Below are 18,516 nucleotides of genomic sequence, written 5' to 3'. Positions count from 1 at the left end.
ACTGGTTCTGGTTGGTTTCCAGAGGCTGTGCACTGAGCGCCTTTGTGTTGCTGCTTCACCTTTCCAGGCACGGGTCTCATAGGAACACATTTAGATGTCACGTGTCCATCCCCAAGGGAACTTGGGATGCATGTCACATGCGTGTTTGTTCAGTATGCAGGAGTGACGACCCCTTCCTGAATGTTCACGGCTCCTCCAGCAACCCAGGGAGCGCGTGTGCTTAGCCGACCTGTTCAGCAGGAAGCTCCTGCCCCAACCCCCTCCTTCCAGGTGCCCGGCCCGGGCTCTGCCGGCCACCCTGAAGGGCCTACCCCTTTCTAGGAAATAAAGTCTTCTTTCCAATTTTATAGATCTGGGATTTATTCAGTGGACAGAGCTCACCCGGGGCATTTTAGGAATTTACCCAAAAGACATAAAAGTCTGTATCTACAAAAGGAATAGACCAAAATGCTAATACCAGCTTTATTCATAGTAGTAAGAACTGAAATCCACCCACATGTTCATCATCAGAAAAACGGCCAGACTGTGACTCTTCATGACATGGGTTCAAGTCAGTAATGAAAAGGAACAAAACTCTGAAACATGCTCAAGGGACACGAACTCTCAGGGACAGGGCTCTCCCTGAAAACAGGCAGTGCCCTCGGGCAGGTCCCTTCCCTCCTGGTCTCAGTCTCCCCAGCTGTGCCAGGGGGACGCCAGGTGGGACCCAACTGGGTTTCCAAAAATAAAAGGAAATCTAAGTCTCAGAGAAAGGGGAGCTGTGGGCCAGGTTGGGGGAAGGCCCTCGGGGGCTGGAGTCGGTCCTGGGGGAGAAGGACAGGGCTGCGGGGGGGACACCGGGCAGGTCCCACGTGCTGTACCCTGTATGGCCGTGGCTGGTGTCCCAGTGCTTGGGTGCAGACCCAGTGGACAGGAGCCATGCTGCAGGGTGACAGACTGCCCATCATGGGGCCCGCAGGGTTCATGCCCCATCCCTCAGGGTCCGGAGCTCTGGATGGTCCCAGCCCCGGCTCTCTCCCCCTGCAGACACCCAGGCTCAGCACCATCTCCATGCAGCTGTGGGCAACTGTCCCCTCTGCAGGAATTTCAAGCAAATGACGATGGCACTTTCGGTTTTCATCTCTGGGAAGTGCTTTCTGGGCGGGAAGGTGGGAGGGAGGTTGATGTGAGGGGTGGTCTTGAGTTCTCCTGAGGGGCAGGTGAGGGCAGCACAGGGCAGGGAATGTGGGGCTGGGGCAGGGGCTGCTGCCGACTCTTGACCAGAGGGGACACACAGCAGGTGGAAGAGGGTCTCACCCAGACCGGACCCTAGGCAGGTCAAGAAGCTTGGGGGTCCCTGCTGAGGTGGGGACACAGTGGAGGTGCAAGCAACCAGGAATGAGGGGACCTTTCCATAGGCAGAGACACAGCCCACGTGCAGGGGGCCTGGCCTCGGTGGGGACACAGCCAGGTGCAGGGAGCAGGGGGTGCTCACTCAAGGGAAGACACCTACAGGTGTAGGCAGGAGTGAGCTTCACCTAGGCAGGGTCAGGGAACAGGAGCAGGGGCCATGAGGGGCCCTCCCAGGTGGAGACACAGTGCAGGTTCAGTGGGGGTCTCACCCCAGTGGGGACACAGTGCAGGTGCAATAAGCATGGGGCCCTCACTGCATTCACGCAGGGAGGCAGAAATGGGGGCCCTTGTTCAGGCAGGGACCTGGAGGAGGTGCAGGGATCTGGGGGACCCTGCCTCAAGAGGGGCCAGGTGCAGGGAGCAGGTATTGGGGTCCTGGAGCCAAGAGCGCAGGTAGGAGTAGTGGAGCTCAGCTGGAGGCTCAGAAGAGCTGGGCCAGTCTCCCGAGTCCAGGGCTGGCCGAGCGTGGCCAGTGCGTCCGGGTGTGTCGAGTGCCGGGAGGATGCCAGGCTGTGGGGCAGGGCCGCTGTGGCCATCCTGGCAGTGCACCTGGGTGGCAGCTGGTGGGGCGGGAGCTGGGGCTGCAGGTGTGGTGTTCCCAGAGGCCCAGGTGTCCTCTCCCACACTCCTGGGCCCTCTGGGTTGTGGGAACTGGCCAGCTTCTGCCCTGTCCCCTCCCGTGTCCTGCAGGCACAGCTCCTCGGCGGGGCCCAGGCCGATGGCAGGTCTTAACGTGTCCCTCTCCTTCTTCTTTGCCACCTTCGCCCTCTGTGAGGGGGCCAGGCGGGCCTCCAAGGCCCTGCTCCCAGTGGGCGCCTATGAAGGCTTCGCCCGGGAGGTGGTGGGCGCGGTGCAGCTCGGGGCCTGCTGCCTGGAGATGAGGATGCTGGTTGAGCTCGGGCCCTGGGCTGGGGGCTTCGGGCCTGACCTGCTGCTCACCCTGCTCTTCCTGCTCTTCCTGGCGCATGGGGCCACCTTGGACGGGGACTTGGCCAACCCCACCGTGTCCCTGCAGGAGTTCCTCATGGCCGAGGCGTCTCTGCCTGGCACTCTGCTGAAGCTGGCGGCCCAGGGGCTGGGCATGCAGGCCGCCTGCACCCTGACGCACCTCTGCTGGGCCTGGGAGCTCAGCGACCTGCACCTGCTACAGAGCCTCATGGCCCAGAGCTGCAGCTCGGCCCTGCGCACATCTGTGCCCCACGGGGCGCTTGTGGAGGCCGTCTGCGCCTTTTGTTTCCATCTGATCCTCCTGCACCTGCGGCACAGTCCTCCCGCCTGCAGGGTGCCCGCCGTGGCTCTGCTGGTCACCGTCACGGCCTACACAGGTGAGCACTAATTCCCCTCAAGACCCCTCCGCCTGTGTGGCCTCCATGCACACTCAGGCCCGTTCACACCCAGGAGAGCGGGCTGCTGGCCCGGGCGGCAACAAACCCACGAGAAGGGGCGGTGACTTCCTGCGACCTGGCGGGTGGACGAGGGCCTGTGCTGGACATGGGGTGCTGTGGAGGAGCCTGTCCCCTGCCAGGGCCATCATGGCCACTGCACCTGCTCCCGTTCCTCCCAGAAGTTCTGCATCTGGGGTATTTGGGACGGCCGAGGCAGGCGCTTCCTGGCCCAGCCCTGGTCTGGTGTGGGAGTCCCTGCACCCTCTATCACCCCTTCCAGAGTGACAGGTCCTGTCCCACCTGCCCCACTCGATCTCCCTGGCCTCCTAATGACACCTGCATCCTGTGATCCCTGCCTGCACCTAGGCTGACCGTGGGACCCACCTCTCATAGTCCCCTCACCGCCTTGTGAGCTCCCTCCACTCAGACCCTCCGTCTGATCCAGCCCCCCATGTCTGCTTTCCCCTCCGAGCGCTAGGCTCCACCACCACAAAAGCCTTTGTTCGGCAAGCTCCCGGGACAGGTGTCCACGCGCTGGGGCTGCGGGGAGAGCCAGGGGCGGCCGCCTCATGCTCCAGGCACTGGGGACACCACAGGAAGGGCTGCAGGGAGCATGGCGCCAGGTCTCCTTCCCAGGGTCCGAGGTCCTAATCAGGACAGGACCAGCACTTGGGTCCGTGGTACTACCCCCGACCCAGCACTAGGCAGACACCACGGAACCTGGACCACAAAGGCCATAGGAAGGTGCCACCAGAGCCCTGTACAGATTGGGAAACTGAGGAACAGGTGAGCAGGGAGCTCTGCAGGGACACACGTCTGTGGCAGATTGCCCGGGCCTCTGTCCTGGGTGGCACTGGAGAGCTCCTGTCAAAGGTCCTGCCTCCATGAAGCCAAAGGAGCCTGGTTGCAGGCACAGAGCTGCCCATCCTCAGGGTCCTGGTTTCCACGTGGGCGGACGCAGGCTCCATGTCCCTGTGGCCCTTGCCCTCTGCTGGGCCCACTCCCTGCTCTTCCCTGCCCAGAGGCAGGTCCCTGGTGTTGGTGGATCCTGTTATTTGGGGTAGTCACCCTGGCCTGGGGCTGCAGAACAGCATCTCACATCACACAGCCGGGTCCTCGCCTCTCCTCTGCTGCTGCCCGGTTCTGAGATCTCTCTCCGTCTCTCCTCTCTCTCTCTGTCTCCCTGTCTCTGTCACGTTTTGTCTCTCTCTCTCTCACTATCTGTCTCTCTTAGTCTCTGTCTCTGTCTCTCTCTGTCCCTATCTTTCTCGAGGGCCACTTCCTCCAAGGTGGGGTGTTGGAGGGTAGCATGGGTGGGTCACAGGAGTCCGGGTGAGACGTCGGGAGGGTGTTCGACGGCCCTGGGGCCCCCAAGCTGCTGACCCGGACCCAGAGCTTGACTGAAGCAGCCTGGCTGTGTTATGTGTCCGTCAGTACGGGGGGCCAGGTGGGGCTCCAGGAGCCAAGAGCAACCCCCAGGCCTGCACACAGTGGGGTTCTCGGTGTGGGTTCGGTGGTGGGTGTCAAGTCCTGGCCTGGAGAGGGGCGTCAGGCAGGGCTGGGGACCAGGGTTGACTGTGCTCTGCCCACAGCTGGGCCTTTCACGTCCGCCTTCTTCAACCCTGCCCTGGCCACCTCTGTGACCTTTGGCTGCTCAGGACACACCTTACTGGAGTATGCCCAGGTGTACTGGCTGGGCCCTCTGACAGGTAAGGGCAGGGGCGAGGTGGGGTCCCTAGGGCTGCTGGGGCCCAGAGAGTGTCCTGGCACATGGGGTCCTACAGAGTGGATGTGAGGGTGCTGGGTCAGTGCTCCTGGGGAGGTCTCTGCAGTGGGCACGGTGTGTGGGGAAGAGGCTGTGACGGCATGTCTCACTGTGGACACCGTCCTGGTGCCGAGCAAGCTGTAGCCAGGTAAGAAGGGGGCAGGCTGGGGAGAGGCCAACCTTGCAAGGGGCGCTGGGCACATGGGGAACGGTGTCTGCAGTGGGGCTCCATGAACCTGGGGTTCCCATCCCAGGGGGTATCTCCACATACCCGGAGCTAGGCTCCCCCGAGAGGGGCTCATTCTGGAGTCCCTGAATCCTCAGGATACAGGGAGCTCCACTTAGATGATATAGGGTGCCATCGTGCACTTACAGGGCTGTGAGCATGGGGTGGAGCAGCCGGTCCCTTTGCCTCCTGGTGGGGCGGATCTGGGACTCGCTGATGCACACAGGGGACCCCTCAGCTCCCCCACAGTGCTTGCCCCTCCTTCCCTGCATCCTGGACCCAAGCAGAGGAGCAGCAGGGGGAGGTCATGCAGCCCCCCTTGGCCCTAGATCTGGGGATTCTGGTTCCTGGTGTCAGAGGCCCAGGTGGAGCCCACACCTTCTCCTGCACCTGCTCTCAGACACTCGGCTCCACCTCGCTGAGGTACCAGAAGGGCCCTTGGGTTCCTGTGGAATTCTGGAAGCTTTTTTCAGCTTCTGCTGGCTCTACACTGGGGAGGTCTCAGGGTCAATGCCTCAGCCTCCCCTGGGGGGAAGACAGGAGCTGGGGGTCTCTCAGGCACCCTGGCCCTGCAATGGTGACACTGACATCATTGTGATCTGTCGCCGTGGTTCTGATGTGGTCACACTATCTCAGGCATGTGCACGGCCCTAGAAAGGGCATGAAGTGCATCAGGACCCCACTCCTGCCCCTCGTCCCCGAGGCAGCACCGCCCTCTGCTAAGAAGCAGCTGAGTGTTGGCCTCTCTGTCCCCACACACTGGCCTGCAGGGCTTCTCTGAGACTCTTCAGTTCAGGCATCAACCCTGGGCTGTCTCCTGCAATGTGGGGGGCCGGCTTTCCTCCCTTGCGGCCCCCGCACTCCCCTGCGGATCCTTCACCCAGGGTGGGTCGGCCTCCTCCTCCTGATGAGCTCCAGAGCCCTCGCTAGTTCCCTGGCGTGGAAACACGACCCGGGTGAGCTGTGGTGGCCCAGGACGCCTCTCTTCCTACACAGGCCTTGCTTCCTGAGGTGAAGGGTCCTGGACTCTCCCCTGCCCAGGCTTCTGGGTGATTTGGTTAATTCAACACCAGTGCTCTGCGTGGGCACCATCTCCCCCAAGGATCCACAGCTCCGGGTTACCCACAGGTGTCCATCTCCAGTCTGGGGCTGCCCTTCACCTCTCTCCTGGTTGCATTTCTGTTTCTTGCTTTCCTCATGGCCTCCTGCTTTGGTTTACTCCTTCTTTTTGCTGGTGCCTGTCTCACAGTAGCTTCCTGAGAACGGGGACCTGGCAGGTACGCTTCAGACCTCCTTTGTCTGAAATACAGTATCCTGGTTCTGACCTGCACTTGAGTGTCGGCGAGGCCTGGGCAGAGTTCTGGGTGGGAGATCAGTTTCCTCCTGAGTTTCTCAGGCTGCACGCCATGGCCTGTGGTGGCTTCATGGGCTGCAAGGCAAAGGATGCAAACGAAGAGGCTTCATGTGACAGGGTTGTATGCTCAGCCAGCTCTGGGGGCTGGAGCCTGTGATCGTGGCATTGACAGGGTCAGCTCTCCTTGGAGGCTGCTGGGGAGGAGCCTCCTGCCTCTTCCCTGCTCTGGGGGCCTCTGGCACCCCCGTTGTCCCCGGGCTTAGAGACGCACCACTCCCATGTCTGCCGATTCCCCTGGCCGCCTCCTCTGTGTCATTGTCTCTCTCTTCGTATACGGACACCAGTCATTGAATTTAAGGTTCACTCTACTCAAGTATGACATCACTGTAATTTAACTAATGTTATGTCCCAGACCCTATTTCTAACAAGGGCACATCCTGTGTTCTGGGAAGGACATGTCGCTGGGGAAATACTCTTCACCCCGCTACAACCTCTCACTGTAGAACCACGTCTATGGAGAAGCCCAAAGGGCGTCTGCGGCTTCTAGGAGCCAAGTGGGAAGAGGCTGGGATCCCTGTTTCAGGCGGGACTCCAGGCTCGGGCGGGCCTGATGCTCGAGTCCACATGCCCCCTCTAGAGAGGACCCTGTCTCCTGCCAGGGCCAGGGAGGGAGGCACTGGCTGTGTCTGTATTTTGGGGTTTGGGGCTCTGGAGCTTCCCATGTGGAATTGCTGTCCCTCCTCCTAGGTGAGTCCCAGGGCTACCCCATCCCACAGAGACCCGGGCACCAGCTTCTGAAAGCACGGGGCATCTGCGGAAGAAGTGGGTTGTTTCCCGGCTTTCGTCCCTGCGGGGGGGGATCCGGCCCCTCTATGTCATCGGTGTCTTGTCAGTCCCACGCCGTGCTCCTGCGTCTCTTCCCGTCTCATCCATCTGGATGCTTGGCACTTCTGACAGTATCCCTTTCCTGTCATCTTAGAGCAGCTTCAGGAACCCGAAAAACAGGCTGTGTCCCTCCATTAACCTCCTTTATCCACATGTGCAGTGTCAGCATGAGCCCTGGGCAGCTCTGAGGCTGCAGGAGCCCCGTAGCCAGGTGGGGACATTGGGCTGGCTCCCTGGGTGTAAGCGGCCACCCGCACCTGCTGGCTGCGCCCCTGAGCGGGTCATCCGGCCTCCTTGGGCCTGCCCTCCTGGGAGCAGAGATAGGACCAGAGTGGGCCTTGGAGGGCTGAGTGAGGGGAAAGGCCAGTCTCAGCAAGCTATAGGCACAGGGGCCACTGTCCGGAGCCACAGCAGCTGCAGGTGGTGACAGGCAGGTCCCGCTCAGGCGAGCCCTAGTGGAGCCAACACGCTGCGGGTTAAATCCTTAGAGGACTGAGATCAAACTTGAAGAGGATCCACTCTCCCCTTCTGCCCAGGACACCAGCTCTTCCCAATGACCTGGAAGGCAGGTGGGGATTTAGGAGTCTCTGCTCCTGGAGTTCTGGAAGAACGTGGGCCCAGCCTCCCACCAAGGGGCACCCACATCTTTCTTGTCCACTCACATCCCACCTCTAGGCCAGGCCACAGTCCTGCAAACAGCCACCCTGGGACGCCACATGATGTCCCAGAAGAAAATGGCCACAGAAGCTCTGCAGGTGGCTCAGGACAATGTGGGGGCAGGGGAATTCCAGTCACTCATCCCAGAGGGTGGTTCAGAAGTACAAGGAACCCCACGGGCTTGCCCCCATCCCCACGGCTGGCATACCTAGAGGGAGGGGCACGACCAGGGAGGGAAGACCAGGACCAGGCAGGGGCTGGGCCTCAGGGTTCTTGGGGCCCCTGGCCAGGCTGCCTGGCTCCCCTGTCCTGACACAGGCCTGGAAGTGGGTGTCCTGTCTGTGTTTGGGCCCAGGAGCCCTGCGGCCCACCTAGGATCTGCCTTCTCTTGCAGGGATGGTCCTGGCTGTGCTGCTGCACCAGGGCCGCCTTCCCCGCCTTTTCCAGAGGAACCTGTTCTACAGCCAGAAGAACAAGTACCGAGCACCCCGAGGGAAGCCGGCCCTGGCCTCGGGGGACACCCAGACCCCTGCGAAGGGGTCCAGTGGCCGGGAGCCTGGGCGCCACAGTGTTGACGGGCCACATTCCAGCTGAGCAGCCTTGCTCTGTGTGAGCCCCGTGTGAGGACCGTGCTAAGAGGGAACGCAGCCACTCCCCTAGAAGCCGTTTGTCAGTAAACCATTCCTAAGACCTGTGTGTCCCCTGGGCCCGAGAGAGGTTTCTGGACGGGCAGGCAGGGGTGTGTGGAAACACGGTGAGGCTGGTCTGAGTCTTCCCATCTCCCACGGGCTCCGAGGCTGGTCTGAGTCTCCCCATCTCCCACGGGCTCCTTCCTGCCTCTTGTTACAGAAGAAGCAGGAGAGGAAAGGGCAGGATGACAGGGAAGACCCCAGGGAGTTTGCCAGGTCCCGAGTCTGCAAAGATGGTGCTGCAGCCCTGGACGTGCCTGGGAGGGAGCCCACAGCCAGGGAAGCCTGAGACCCGCCGGGAAGCTGAAGATGGGAGCCTGAGGATGCAGGCTTGTGAACCAGGCACAGGGCGCCCAGTCCCACCGCCCCTGAGTTCGCCACCCTCAGGACCATGGCCTGGTCGTCGTCCAAAGCCGGGTCACTCACTGGGACCTTGTGGCAGAACTGGGACCTGGAGATATGGAGCCTCCAGCCATTTCCTTCTCAAAGAACAGGGCCGGTCCGGAAACTTCCACCCAAAAGAGACAAGGGTCCCTCTGCTGCGGGTCCTGCTGCCCCGTCCAGAGGGAGTGAGTGAGGTGGTGGTGGTCCTGCCACAGGCCGCACCCCGTCCTCTGGTGGGCCACAGCCCCTGCTATGGGGGAAGGAGGAGAGGAGAAAGCAGGGAGATGTCCCCGATTCGGTGGGCTAGGGGACACCCCAACCCCCAGTGAGACCTCCACCCGGCCAGCGTCCAGGCTCTCCACACCACCGCGAGAAGGAATCAGGGGCGAGTCGGCAAATAGTGAAAGGCAGAGAGTTCCTGCGAAGGCCGAAGCTCCCACTGGAGAAAGGGAGTGTGGCGCCCTCTAGAGTCCGTCCCACGCAGGGGCGCTGGGGCCGGAGGAGAATCCACAGGATTCCTGGAAAAGGTGGAGATGTCTCCGAGCTGCAGGGCCGCCCATTTTTGCACAGATCTGGGTGTTCTGGAGCCGTCGTGCGCGGTGGGGGTGTGATGCGTATGCTAATGAGCGCATCGTGAGGCCGCAGGAGACACCGGGGCACACCCAGAGCCCTGTGGGGTCCAGGCGGTCTCAGCCAGCGCGGCCACACCCTGGTGTGTGGGGTCCTGTCAGCCCCGGGCTCCTGCAGGGTTTCCTCTTCCTAGAGATGAGAAGGGGCTGCCTGGAATGTCCACTCTCCTCCAACCACCCTGTATTATTCCCGTCTCATGGTGCGTGGGCTTCTCCCTGGGGATGCCGGTGAGGCCACATTTTCCTGGACGAGCGTCTGGTGGAGGGAGAGAAAGAAGAATCTCCCCCACCCCGAGGCTGCCCCTTCACACACACACCCTCCTCCCCGCCATAAAGCCCCTCCCACCCAGGCAAAGAGCTGACTCTTTCTGGAGCCCCGGGCTCCTCTTCCCTGCTGTGGAGTGGGGACAGGAGCCCTGGCACACGCCTGAGAGCCAGTCCTGTGTGTCTTCCAGAGGCCCCGATGGGGCTGCCAGATGCTGCCAGGCAAAGGACTGCTGAGCACACAGGGGAGCTGCTGGGGTGGGGCCAACCAGCTCCCCTCACAGGCCTTCTGCTTGAGGGCCTGGCCGTGCCTGGGTGTCACATGTCAGCCCAGAAGCAGCAGCAGGGGGTGGGGCCCCAGGAAGGAGAGGGGCTTCTCCTCCGGTGGCAGCACCCAGCCCCTGGGTGCCGGAGGTGTGTCTGTTCCCCCAGGAGTGCCTGCAGCCTCTGCACAGATCCCTCCAGGAGGGAGGTCCCGGTGCTCAGGCAGGAGCTGTCAGTACCTGAGCCTGGGAGGAGCAGACACAGCCACCTCTCCGTGAAGTAACCAGGAGGCTGTTAGAGTTACTCCAGCTTAGAATTTCTGAAAATCTCGAAATTCTCAACAAAATCCACAAGGCTTGAAGCAAGGGCCACTGCATTTGACAGAAATGAGCACAATTTTCATATAAGATGTTGGAGTATCCAGGTAATAATGCAGAAGTTTTGAAATACATTTTCTTACAGTTGAAGATACACTGTTAGAATTCACAAACAGACGTTGTAAGTTGTGTATAATCGTGAATTCACCTTCAGTCTCTCCTATGAGCTCCACAAGTACAGGAAACGTCAGGGCAAACATAATCAGGATAGATTTGCCTCTAAAACCACACTCAAACTTATGATCAAAAAAGTGATCTGTCTGAAGCGCAAACATTTGTGGGAATAGCTGCTCATCTGCTCTAGATGTGCTAAAATCTGCGACTCCAGGTGGCTCAGCAGAGCAGCTTCCCAGCTCGTCACAGCCTATGAGACACTCCCAACATCTCCAGAATGTTCCCTCAGCAGAAAGAGCCTTCTCCACATTAAAAATTTCCAAAATGCAGGGTGCGGTGGCTCACACCTATACTCCCAGCACTTTGGGAGGGCAAGGTGGGCAGGTCACGAGGTCAATAGATCGGGACCATCCTGGCCAACATGGTGAAACTCCATCTCTACTTAAAAAAAAAAAAAATTAGCTGGGCATGGTGGCGCGTGCCTGTAGTCCCTGCTACTCGGGAGGCTGAGGCAGAAGAATTGCTGGAAACCGGAAGGCATAGGTTGCAGGGAGCTGAGATCACACCACTGCACTCTAGCCTGGGCAACAAGAGCAAAACTCCTGAAAAAACAAAAAACAAACAAACAAACAAAAAAAAAAAAAAACGAACAAACACACACAAAAAAACAAAAAACCTGCCAAAATGACTTGGAATCGTGCATCTGCCATGGACGACCTACATGGCTTTCAAGTAGATGAAAAGCAAGTCGCTAAAAACAGGTTTCGCCGCCCTACAGAAGGAGGCGCAGAAAAGGGAGCCGGGACAGCGCAGGTTCAGCTGCGGCTCCTGGCCACTGTCTCCCGCCCTGTGGGGTCCCACGTAGCAGGGGCTGAGGGCGCGGTCTTCTGTTCCAGGGCCCTAAGGACCCCCGTCCTCCTCTGAACACGGCCCGCATTTTCCCCTGGGCCTGGGACTGCGGCGCGAGGCAGCCTGGCCGGGGGCTCTGGTCCCCCAGGGCGCCCGGGATCCCACACCCGACCCGGGAACTGGTCAGGTACAGGCGCCTGGCGAACTGCAGCTCGGGGGTGGCCAGGTCCCGGCCGTGGCGGCGGGTGGCCGGGTCCAGGTCTGGCCGCAGCTGGTAGCCCAGGATGGGCGCCAGGTCGTGCTGCAGCGGCGCCCGCTGCGGGTCAAACTCCGCGCCCGGCCCCGCGGCCTCGCCTTGCGGGAGGCAGGTGCGCGCCCACCGCGCCCCAGCGCCGCCACCTCCGGCCGCAGCCCCGCGGCCCCCAGCGCGCCCAGCCGCGCCCACAGAGTGAGGTTCAAGGTCGCACAGAGCGCCAGGTCCAGCGCGTTCTAGGCGCGCTCCCTGCGCTCCACGCGCGGCTCCAGCGGCTCCGGGCGAAGGCCGCGCGCCTGTGGGCGGGGAAGGCCACCAGGTCATCCAGGCCCCAGCACAGCGCGGTGCAGCAGCCCCGGGGACTCGTCCGGGTGCCGGGCGATGGCACCAGGGGGAAGCGCGGGGCCACCGCTTGCACCCCCACAAGGCGGCGGCGCGTTGTGGTCGAAGCCCAGGTCCGAGGCCATGAGGTTGCGGCCACAGTGGCTGTCGGGCCGCCGGGGGTCGTAGAAGGCGCGGGTGTGGGCCAGGAAGTGTCGCAGGCTCCAGGCATGGACAAAGGGCGAGGCCGTCTTGTAGAAGGCGGACTCCAAGTCCCGGGCTGGGTCCCTCAGGATGGTGAAGGAGAAGATGTGGCAGGTCAGGATGTGTCGCGTGTGGGCAGGGAAGGGCCTGTGTGCCCACGAGGGCGGCTGGCTCTGGGGACGCTCCAATGGCTCCAAGGGCAGGAGTCGCCTTGAGCCCGACCCAGGCAGAGGTTCCATCGCCCTGGGCCTCTGGAGCTCTGGCCTGTCCATCCAGAGGCCCCGGAGGAGGTGAGCCCCACCCTTCTGTCTGCACTCGGGGTCCCCCACGGACCACTTCCCAGAACCTCCAGGACAGGAATGGCCACCCCAGCGCTCTGTCTGCAGCCACCTCCCCTCCCTGCTCAGGGCACCAGGTTCTCCAGGAGAGAAGCGCAGGGCTCTCATTCTTGGAAGACGGAATGCTTTTCCACACCTGTGAGTTCTCCTGGGGTCCTGTGTGCAGGTGGCATCCATCTAGAGTGTGGGCCATGACCTTCTCCTCCCACACCCCAGTCTCAGGGCCCAGGACTCACCTGCATGGGCTGGAACCTCAGGTGCCTGTTGCACATGATATTGAAATGAGGGTTCCTGCCCCTGGAGAAGCCCTCCACCACGCTGGCCTAGAAGCAGACCAGGTAGAAGAAATGGGCGGCTTGCTGGGAAGGCAGAGCAAAGGTGAGGCGGTGCTTCCACCTGAAGCGGAACAGAATGTTCACGATGGTGCTGCTGATGCTCTTGTGGACCTTCAGGAAGAACAGGTGGGTCCAGGGCTTGCAGCTGCCTGCCTGGGAGAACACCAGGGTGCTGGGCTGGCCTGGAGCCGGGGCTGCCACCCCAGTGGGGTGAGGGCTCAGGACCTGGCCCTGCAGTGACATGGCATCTGCCCTGGACACCTGGGCTTCTCTTTGCCACCCCAGTGGCTGTGCCTGGGCACTGCCTGGTGGAGTCATTGGTAGCTGGCCCAGAGCCTGGCCCCGGGTCGCTTCCGACCAAGCTGTGCCTGGAAGGTAGCTCTGCGGAGATGCACTGAGTCCTGCTCCCACGAGGCTGCTTCCAGGCCAGGGCTGCCCCTGCGGAATGGGCTGGGCATCCGGGGTCCACTCGAGGTTCCACCTGTCTCCGTCCATGGTGGGGTCAGTGTGCTGTGGCTAGGAGGTGGCTGACCACAGGTTCCCCGTGGCACTGGTCGGGCGCCCCTGCACAGCATGCAGGAGGTTCCTGAGAAGCCCAGAGGTGTGGGGCGGAGCCTGCTCAGAAGCCAGCCACCCTACAGTTCTGTGCCCAGCCCCGCCCATGAGCTGCTCTGCATGAGGGATGGGGGCTGGGGGAGCTGTAGCAGGCTGTGTGTTTGCTGGGGGGTGCGGCACATGGTGTCCTCTTGGGAACTGGCCAAGAGCAGTGACACCTCCTCCTCTCAGAGTACCCCCCGTGACCCTGGCTGCCCACCTCTCACCTCTCTGTTCTCCTAGACCAGTCCCTTGTGTGGACCTCCCCACTCCCTGTAGCCACAAACATGGTAAATATGCACAACATACCAAGTACAAAATAATACACAGAGTTGAGGCCAAACATGCCAATCACAACAAGAAATGTGAATGTCCATAGCTCACCTACTGAAAGGTTCACATTGGCAGAGGCTCACAAAGCAAAGCCCAGCTGTATTCACTCATAGAAGACACGTTAAATAGGATAAAAATAATGGGACTGGCAAAAGGAAATAATAAGGTGGGAGCTGTGATCCTGACATATGAGTAAGTAAAACTGAGGTCCAAACATATTTAGTGAGACAAGAGGTCTCCTTGCTAATGTTGAAGTCAACCAGTGATAGTGAAGACTCCACAGTTACGAACATCTGTGCATCAGGTAGCTCAGCAGGCACCATCCTGCACCACAAACTCCAGAAGATTCCTGAAGAAGTAGAGCCAGCCTGACCAAAGGGCTTGCACAGTTCTCAGAGGAAAATTAAAAGCTTGGCATATTTGCCCCAATAGAATAAAATAAAATAAATCAAATATCCACTTCAAGAGGTAGAAAAGAATAGCATGATAAAATTAATGGAAGCAGAGTTTTAAAAGATGAAAACAAAAATTAATAAATTAAAAAACAAGGAATTAATCAAATGCTGGTTCTTTAACAAATTAACAAAACAGATAAAATATAAAATAGGTTAATTTCTTCAGTGAATACTAATACAAAATGAGAATTAAAGTATTAGCAAACATAATTCAAAAACATGTAAAATAGCAATGGCCCAATACAAGTGGAATATCAAGAATGCAAGGGTGGTTTGATTGTAGGACATTTTTCTAATAACTCACCTGTCAGCAGCTCCAGGAATAAAATCATGTGAGTATTTCCATTGATACTTAAAAAGAAACTACAACATCCATTCCTTGTTCAAAATAAGTTAACAAATTGGAATTGATGGATCATTTCTTACACACACACGCAGACACACACACACACACCCCAGCATCTCACTTAATGGAAAAAGGCTATAGTTGCTCCTGGTAAATCAGAAAGGAAGTGAGACCTCCCGCTATGTCCATATCTACAGCGGGAAGCACTGGAGCTATTAGCTAACACCATCAGACAGGAGAAAACAGAGGCATAAAACAGGAAAGAAGAAATCAACCTCTATTTGCAGATGATATGGCAGATAGGATGGTAATACTGGAGAAAACACAAACACTAAGACAACTCAGCACATAACAGAATATAAGATTAATATATACATTATATAGAATATACAAGTACTAGTCAAGCACAGCAGGCTTCATCTGTCATCAATACACAGAAAAATAACAGTTAACAACCAAACTGTAAAATTCTTAGACATAAACTTAATAAGAAATGTGCAAAGCCTGTGCGATAAAACCCTAAATGCATTTCTAAAAGACACAATAATAAACCCGGGAACATGGAAAGACACTCATATCTCAACATGCTGAAGATGTCACTTCTTCCAAGTTCATAGATAAATGTTACGTGGTCCCAGTAAAAAGTCATAGTGTTTCATGCTAGACACTGGGTTTTAAGACTCGTATGAAAAATAATAAACAAGAATAGGTAAGAAAACCCTAGAGAAGACAGGCAACGGGGGCGTTGGCCGTGGCTCAGATCATCCGGCACAGCTGAAGTGTCGGGAGGGTGTGTGGGGCTCCCTGCCGTCCTCACGCTTTGATCCTGCTCCTGCGACCTCATTTGCATTCACCGGGGCTCCGGCTGTGAAGAGCAGGGTGAGGGATGAACACACACAGAGCCTGTGATGAATCACAGATGGAGAGCCCGCTCCCAGTGAATAGATGTGGCCTCAGGTGACAAACCTTCCTCCCAGCCTCCTGCCGCCCCGGTGGCCCACGGGCCCTCCAGTGCATGGGGTTCCTGACAAAATCGCCACACCCAGGGCATCTGTCAGGGGCTCTGGGCCTTACCAGGCACCCAGGGACTGCCAGCTGTGTCCACGCTCCTGCCCCAGCTCCTTCTTCCTGGAGGCTGAACTTGGCCCGGACCCTCCCTGAACCCTCCCCAATCCCAAGCCCAGGCCCTGGCCTGGGGCTTCCCTGGGGCCAGGTAGCCGAGGAGCAACTGGGAGCAGGGCCTGGGGCTGATGTGGGGAAGGGACGGGCCACCTACCTCCAGCTAATGACGGTCCCCACCAGCCGCAGAGTCAGGTAGAGAAGGCTGAGGACAGACGGGAGAGCCACACTTGCCCCCGGGGGCTCTGGAGCCTCTGCCACAGCCTTCAAGGGGAGGAAACCAAATCCCTGGAGGCCCCGAGTTTGGCTTCAGCTGACCAGGCCCCAACCAGCACTGGGGACCTCTTTCCTGCTGACCACAGAGGCTGCAGGGCCCTGGAAGCCCAGGGCTTGCATTGGGGCCTCAGCTGTTGTGCTGCTGCCCCAGGCCATGTACACAGCCCCACAATACTGTGGGGATCACCCTTGCCTTGCCCAGGTGGTCTGCCAGGCATTCAGCTCCCTGCAGGAAGGGCCTTGGCACCTGAAGGTGGATGTTGGTGGGCTGAGGAGAAGGGCTGGGCAGCACCTTGTCCAGTGCTACCGCCTCCTGCCGTGAGGCTTGGCACAGTGAGAACCACCCAGCCTGAGCCGCAGGGTGAACGTGGCAGGTGGCCTAACCAGCCCCCCGGAGTGCAGGAGCCCCCTCCCTTGGCCCCGGCCCCTCCTACCCTGGGGAGGTCCCACCCTCCCTGTCTCCCTGGCTGCCGGACAGGAGCTGCTTCTGCCTGTGGGCCACGGCCTGGGGTCACCTGCCCTCCATGCAGGCTGCACACAGCTGTTTCCCTGGGACCCGGAGGTCAGGTCTGTGACTCAGCACTGGCTGCAACTCAGAGGCCTGGTGACCTTGCCATGTCCCCTAAGGAAGGGGTACTCGGTCCACAGTGGTTCCTTTTATCCTCGGCTTCCTCAAACAGGAAGGGGAGTCCAAGGAGGGCCTGCGCTACGTGTGTGGGGAGCTGGGGTCTGGGCCCACGCGCTGGGGAGATGCCCCAGCTCCTTCCTCCTCTGAAAGCTGATTAGCTGGGGATAGACCCTGGGATCTGCACCCAAGTGGGGTGGCCTCCCCCACCATCGTCACCTCCCCACTTTACTCTGCCGTCACCACGGTCACCTCCCCACTGCACTCCCACCTGCCATTGCATGTCACCACTCCACTGCCTCCTTGCCATGGCTGGGGGTGTCCCGTGGGATCCCTGAACTCTACAGATCCCAACTGAACTCAGTCTCCACACCCCCACCCCAGTTACCACCAGCCCGAGTCCCTCTTATGTCCTCAGGCTCAGGACTGCCACCCATGCGGCCAGGCCAGACCTGTGGGGGTCACAATGGCCCCACCCTCCCCTGAAATCTCACCACTCCTGGGGTCCTGGGGTCCTCCCTTCTCTAGTTCCCTCTGGTGGCCCAAGCCCAGGCTGCCCCCCTCTGTCCCACATTCCTGCACGTCCTCCTAACTGGCTGCCCCTCCACTCTTGTCCCTCCTGTCCAGCCCCCTCTAAGTCACACCCAAATCTCACTGTGACCCTTTTCCTCGAGACCCTCTCTGGCTCCCCGAAACCCAAGGACTGAAGTCCAGGCTTTCAGACAGGGTCTGCAGGGTGACTGCCGGGGACCTCAGTACATCTCTGAGTGTCCACTTATGGCTGAAATGACCTGGGTTCCATGAGGTGTCGCCAGTGAGCCCACTCAGCTGCTGCCTCAGCCGGGCAGGTTGATGGGAAGTTGCCCACTCAGAGAAGTTGGACCCAGCCTGGCTGCCGAGCCTCATATCTGCCTCACCTGGGCAGACCGTCCCTCCCATCAGGGCCCACACCTGCCCTGTGTTGGTGTCTTTAAGTGTAACCTTCTTTACGGCTTTTGGAGACACTGTGATCTAGCTAAAGGAGTGAATCCCAAATGGTGGAACTGTGCAAGAGAGAGATTTGGAAAGCAATGCTTCCTAGACCTGGGCTGGCCTCCAGGAGGGCTGAGTGCCCAGGATTCATATGGAACGTCCCCGGTCTCCCCCAGCTCGGGAGATCAGCAGCACGGACTTTGGGGTGGAAAAACAGGCAGAGGGGTCAGGCGTGTGCCCGTCTGGGCAAATATTGGCTTGTGGACTTGCTTTCCTGGGCTGGGAGCCCATGAGGCACACATGGCCCTGACAGAGGCCCTGGGGGAAGGTCCTGCTACTCCTGGGGGATCCCTACCAGGGTGGGCTGCAGGATGGGGACCCTGTTCAGCACCCGCTGGGGGTGGATAGAGAGGGCATCCTGGTCTCCAGGCAACAGCTGAGGGAGGAGGGGAGCCTGCTTGGAGGAGGGGGCTGGCATTAACCCTGACCTGGCCACCACGCAGGAGGGGCAGGGCTCAGGGGCCAGGGATGGGGCCTGCCCTGTGCTGAAGCCCCAGATACAGCACCTCAGCTTTCTCTGCCCCACCCCACCCTCAGCTCCCCAGGATGGGTCTCACCTGACCACTGTGAGGCAGGAAGTGAGGCTCTGAGACGCAGAGGGTCTTGCTCCGGGTCACTCAGCAGTCAAATCGGCCGGTGCTAAGGGTTCTAGCAGGGGCTGTTTCCCCACTGTCGGCCCTCAGGACACCATCTTCCCTGTTCCTTGCATGCCTTGGTCCCAGACCTCCAGCAGCCTATCCAGTGCAGTGAGTGGGCAGGAGGGGCTGGCCTGTGCTCATCCGGGTGCCCAGGCTGCAGCTCCCTGGGTGTCTGAGGTTTGCTCAGTGACTGCTGTGTCCACTCAGGCCACTCCAGCAGGTCCCGTCCAGCCAGGGAGCAGAGTCTTCCCGCCACAGGGGAAGTGGGGGCCCTTTTGTGAGGTTCGGACAGACCCAGACCCCACCCCACCTCCCTCCACAAGCCCTTGACCATGCCTCTCTGACGCCCTCTCCCAGCCCTCCCATCCTGACCCTTCACCCCTCCCCACTCCCTCCCACTGTGCCCCAACCCC

The 18,516-nt window shown here is 59.7% G+C and overlaps 1 protein-coding gene across 2 annotated transcripts; it reads left to right on the top strand.

Moving 5' to 3' along the window:
• Positions 1 to 2,052: 2,052 nt before the first annotated feature.
• Positions 2,053 to 8,293, top strand: LOC126932821 (aquaporin-12B). 2 transcript variants are annotated; one of them, XM_050752036.1, is made up of 4 exons: positions 2,111 to 2,233; positions 2,270 to 2,717; positions 4,370 to 4,486; positions 8,059 to 8,258. In XM_050752036.1, the coding sequence occupies exons 1-4, from the start codon at positions 2,111 to 2,113 to the stop codon at positions 8,256 to 8,258; spliced, it is 888 nt and encodes a 295-aa protein (XP_050607993.1). The 2 variants fall into 2 exon arrangements, with proteins under 2 accessions (XP_050607992.1, XP_050607993.1); XM_050752035.1 differs by having other exon boundaries at positions 2,053 to 2,717; positions 8,059 to 8,293.
• The last annotated feature ends 10,223 nt before the right edge of the window (positions 8,294 to 18,516 follow it).

The sequence above is a fragment of the Macaca thibetana genome, chromosome 12, assembly GCF_024542745.1.
Source record: "Macaca thibetana thibetana isolate TM-01 chromosome 12, ASM2454274v1, whole genome shotgun sequence".
Lineage (NCBI taxonomy): Eukaryota > Metazoa > Chordata > Mammalia > Primates > Cercopithecidae > Macaca > Macaca thibetana.
The sequence above is the reverse complement of the archived record's forward strand: the minus strand, read 5'-3'. Positions and strand labels throughout refer to the sequence as shown.

Coding starts and splice junctions, on each gene's coding strand:
- LOC126932821 (XM_050752035.1), top strand. CDS start 2,111: ATGGCAGGTCTTAACGTGTCCCTCTCCTTCTTCTTTGCCACCTTCGCC. Junction 2,718..4,369: donor CACCGTCACGGCCTACACAG/GTGAGCACTAAT, acceptor CTCTGCCCACAG/CTGGGCCTTTCACGTCCGCC. Junction 4,487..8,058: donor CTGGCTGGGCCCTCTGACAG/GTAAGGGCAGGG, acceptor CTTCTCTTGCAG/GGATGGTCCTGGCTGTGCTG.